At 31.4% G+C, this 4705-nt stretch overlaps 4 protein-coding genes across 4 annotated transcripts; 2 read left to right on the forward strand and 2 right to left on the reverse strand.

Moving 5' to 3' along the window:
• The first annotated feature begins 216 nt into the window (after positions 1 to 216).
• Positions 217 to 1146, forward strand: Chro.60593 (lectin-domain protein). The annotated part of the gene is made up of 1 exon (XM_660401.1): positions 217 to 1146. One exon carries the CDS (start codon positions 217 to 219, stop codon positions 1144 to 1146), a length of 930 nt encoding a protein of 309 aa, XP_665493.1.
• Positions 1147 to 1235: 89 nt separating this feature from the next.
• Positions 1236 to 2615, reverse strand: Chro.60594 (deltex-related RING finger protein). Its single annotated transcript, XM_660402.1, has 1 exon — positions 1236 to 2615. The coding sequence occupies one exon, from the start codon at positions 2613 to 2615 to the stop codon at positions 1236 to 1238; it is 1380 nt and encodes a 459-aa protein (XP_665494.1).
• A 682-nt stretch (positions 2616 to 3297) lies between these two features.
• On the forward strand, positions 3298 to 4329 carry Chro.60595 (hypothetical protein). Its single annotated transcript, XM_660403.1, has 1 exon — positions 3298 to 4329. The coding sequence occupies one exon, from the start codon at positions 3298 to 3300 to the stop codon at positions 4327 to 4329; it is 1032 nt and encodes a 343-aa protein (XP_665495.1).
• Positions 4330 to 4335: 6 nt separating this feature from the next.
• Chro.60596 (hypothetical protein) lies at positions 4336 to 4650 on the reverse strand. Its single annotated transcript, XM_660404.1, has 1 exon — positions 4336 to 4650. One exon carries the CDS (start codon positions 4648 to 4650, stop codon positions 4336 to 4338), a length of 315 nt encoding a protein of 104 aa, XP_665496.1.
• Positions 4651 to 4705: the final 55 nt, after the last annotated feature.

Genomic DNA, 4705 nt, shown 5'->3' on the forward strand with positions numbered 1-4705 from the left:
GGCCAATTTTGGAATAAATCTCCACTCAATACTTCTCATTTTGAGATTACTTTCACTTTTGAAGTTGTTGGAACTCCAAATAGTTCACAAGAAGGAGAGGGCTTTGCTTTTTGGTTCGTAAGCGAAGCTTATGGATCAATTTATCCCAAATCAAATGAAGATCTTGAATTATGGAATCTTTTAGGTTACAAAAACGCCCCAAAAGGTTTGGGAGTTATGTTTTCTTTCTTAGATCGTAATAACAAAAAGAATCCTTCTATCTCACTTCTTCTTTCAGATGGAGAGAAAACATTTTCTTCACATACTGATATCCCTACACATCTGGGAGTATATTACAACTTTATAAATTCAGAAGGCCCTACAACATTCAAACTTTATGTTTCCCCAGAAACAGGAATTATTGGTCAAATAAGAACTTCTCCGACTTCAAAGTGGATTGATTGCTTTAAATCAGATGCAAAATCAATTCCCTCTTCTATCAAGAATGGTGGTTTTATTGGTTTTTCTTCATATACAGGTCCTGAAGTTCCAAATCAACCAAAAGTTGCTGATCGAATTTCCATAATTTCTTTGAATGTTTACAATTTGGACCTAACTAGAGCTGGAGAAGAGATTCCAGATTCACTTAAACATGATTCCAATACTGAACAAGTTGAAGTCACTGACTTGTTGAGAGATACTCACGTACATGGGGACAAAGATGTTGCTGAAGCTCTCAAAGCATTTTCACAAATTCTCTACAAGCATATTACAGAAGCAACTCCAAGAGAACAAGCAATTCATAGAACTTTGAATTCACTACTTTCTCAGGTCCAAAAACTTACTACTGAGATCAAGGAGGTGCAACGCATTCTTTTAATTAATTCAGGAACAAACCACAGTGAGACCTTAAACACTGTCCAAACAGAAATTGTTGGACTTAAGACATTATTTGATAGACATTCAAAATATCAAACTAATACACTTATTGGGTTGGAAGATACTTTAAAGAATAAAGAGGATGTAGCATCCCAAGTACATAAAGCAATTAAAAGCCAGTCTTCTACGACTTCCATTGTATCTATTGCTTTAATTATCATTATCGTAGTTTTTGGACTGGTTGTGTGGAAGAAAGTTAAGGATATTGAGAAGAAACATCTCTTATAATTATAAAGCTATTCTTAAAGAGTATTTCATTATAGTTTATATTTCAGATTTTTTCCTGATTTTAATATATCTTTTTTGAGTTTAATCTTTTATTCATGAATCTCAGAATGGGATTCAGATTCTTCATGTTTACATTTTATACCCAAACTAGATAACTTGTTTATTAGTGTAGTGAAAAAGTTTGGATCTGGAAATCCGTGTAAAGCTGGCCCTCCGCAAGTTGAGATCTTATGTGGAATATTGCCCCATTGAACAATTTCCATAGATGATCCTGTTGAAGGATTAGTAATACTGTTTACTTTGAATGTATGACCAAGTTGGAAAGCTTTGGCAAGTCCATCAAGCATTATTAGACCTTTTTTATTAAATGGTAAATATGCAATTTTGTATGTTCCTGTATATAACTTATTTGGACTTGGATGTCTCTGATTTTGGATGCCACTTGGAATAAAATATTCAATTTCAATTACATTTGTATTGGGATAACTTTCTATCTCAATATTTCCAGATTTATAAACAATATATCTCATTTTCCCAGGAGGTGAATTTCCTCTTCCAAAGCATTGTGGAGTCATACAAAGTGGGCATAACAAAGCTGTTTTGTTATTCAAATGACTTATCATATCATTTAAACACTCTGAATGGAAAACATGCGAACATTTATTCAGCTTGACTAAATCCCTATTCAAAGCATCCAAACATAAACAACAATCATCATCCACTTGTGCTTGTTCTAGTAACTTGGATACAGTAAAGTCAATTTCTTGCTTAGTGAATGCATTAGAGTATCCTTCACAATTAAATTCTCCAGTCTCAACAATTATTGAAAGAGCATCTTGGATTTGAGGTTTACTGGTATCAGTAAATTCCCATTCCAAATTAAAATCATTTTCCTTATCTGAATCTTGAGAATTGTCAGTAAGTTCATATTCTACCTTCTTTAAATATCTTCTATAAATCTTTCTTTCTTTTCCAGTAATTCTATTCACTTGAACACATTCTATTGGGTAGATATCATACTGGTTCCAAACAACGCAGTCTCCAGATTTTGGTCTTTTAACCAATTCATTATTAATAGCTGGTTGTAGGGCATCAGAACCTTTGCATAATTTCTGACAATTATTATGATTATGATGACTATTCTCATCATTTTGCGATTCTTTATAAAGGTTCCATTGAATATGCAGATAAAATCTCTCAATTTGAGCAGATACATTTGGTTGGTAAAGGTTTAACTGATCATCATTATCTGTCCAGAACCATACAGCTGAAGAAATATCTCTACTTATCCTTCTGTGACGTTGAGTAATGAAGTTAAATTGGTAAAAGTGCCGGAGATTAAGTAGAAATGGTATTCCTCCAACATTGATGATTATGTTAACTTCTTTTTTTCTCCATGATTTCTCAATGACAGCAGAGTTTTCCAAAGAATAATAAACCCATCCTTCATCTGACCACCAACGCCACATCCTTGATAAAGTACATGCGATTTCCACCTCTGAGATATTCTTGATTAATTAGCTATTCTGCTAATTTTTTTTAAGAAAATGTAAGATAATCTTTTCTCACATTCCAGCATAAATATGTGGGATTTTTCTTTGTAAATTCTATAAAAAGACTCTCCACGAACGACTTTTACTCTTAAAATAAGAAAAAGAAAAACCTCACCAATAGTCCATTTTTTACATTTGAAAAATTTTCCACACTATTTTTGCTGACATTTTTACATTTTAAAATGTTTACAAATTTACTTCTTCAAACGTTTTCAAAGAAAAAACAATATGATTTGGTCTTTTAGAAACTCATGCAGGAGTTTATTCTTATTTGATCACTTCAAAAATTCTCATAAATCTCCAAATTACACAAATTTTCTCTCATTTTTACATCTTCACCTTTTTGACTGTTTTGCAAATAAAACTCCCCACACTGTATGACTATTATTAGGCGCCTAAAACACTTGCAAAGTGGTTGCATGCATGCATGCAAAGTTTGTAAATTGTCAATTACGTGGAGGCATAGCAAAAAAGTAGTGTAAATATATTGAAAAGGTATCACAAAAAAAGATTTTTTTGTAAAGATTGTAGTAATCTTAATTTATTATTTTTTTTTTTAATAAAGTTTGTTTAGGACCATTATTTAAAGAAAGTTAGTATGGCAAGTATGAGCAGACATTACAACAATATATCAGAACTTCCATATATTGATTTAGATAGAATTGAAGAGTTGAGAAGACAGAATAATAGATGTTGCTGCAATCACGGAGGGGAGAAGTTATACCAGAGAAATTGCATGGATTATCAATACTCGAAAAGAGAAGGTTGTATAAGAGAAAGGAGAGGATATTGTGATTTTGAGTTGGATGAACTTAGAGAAGATGATGGATGTATTCATAGAATAAGATTCTATAAAGACTCGAATTTGGATCAAAATTACGATTTGGGATTTGAAAAAAATTGCAATAGACTTCCAATCTTACACTCAAATTGTAAATTAAGAACAATGAACGATAGTAACTACTATTCTAACAATGATAATAATTGTATATATTGCAATTCTAGTCTAGAAAGAACTTCTAATACCAGAGAACGGGATTTTTTTAATGGACAGGATAGAAGAGTTCATTCTTATAGTAAACAGTGTTTATCAGAAGATTCAGATACTAATGATTACAAAGATATAGGACAAGAGTATAATTCAGATTATGAATATAGAAGAGGCCAAAACGCCTCAAGAAACAACTGTGAAAGACAGTTTTCAGATGAGTATTCAGATTTATCAGAGGATATGGAAGTGGTTATTAAAAGAAATAATAGAAATGTAATATCTCTAGCATTAAATTGGATTAGTCTTTCAGGAGAACACAATAAAAAAATTAGAAAGTTTGTAATGGATTCAATGAACTCTATTGAGTTAAAAGATTTAAATCACTTTATAATTTTATTCCAGTATGATGATCATAAAGGTATGCGCGGACTTTACTCATTTTTCCAGAAAGAAAACAATTGGCAATGTGTAGTTGAAATTGTACCAAATTGTCCAAAAGTTATATGCAAAGAAATGGTGCATACATTGTATATTTTTGACACTAGTCAGAAACTATTCAAGCCTATAAATAGATCAAAAAAGATTACAGATATTGTTGATGGATTAAGTATAAAGAATGAATATTTAAGTACTCAATAATAAAGGCTAAACCATTATCTTTAATTCCGACATTTGACTTTGGAACAAGTTATAGTTGGTCTGAACTCCTACAGTTCCTACAAGTCTTTCAGGATGCAATGCAGGAAAGCCAAGAATTTGTTCAATACTTGGAATTTGATCAATATTTGGATTCAACATGGCATTCAAAAGTTCCTTCACATGACCAGATAACTTTAAGTATATGGTATCATTTTTTGATTCAAAGCTATAATATTCTCCAGTCAAGCAAAAGTATAAAAGAACACCAATCATATAAATATGTATTTTTTCAAAAATGTCACAAAAGCGTCCAATATCCATTAGTTTATTCCTAAGGAGCTTAATGTTATCGATATTAAATATATACCCGTCAGAT

The sequence above is a fragment of the Cryptosporidium hominis genome, assembly GCF_000006425.1.
Source record: "Cryptosporidium hominis TU502 chromosome 6 CHRO016179, whole genome shotgun sequence".
Classification (NCBI taxonomy): domain Eukaryota; phylum Apicomplexa; class Conoidasida; order Eucoccidiorida; family Cryptosporidiidae; genus Cryptosporidium; species Cryptosporidium hominis.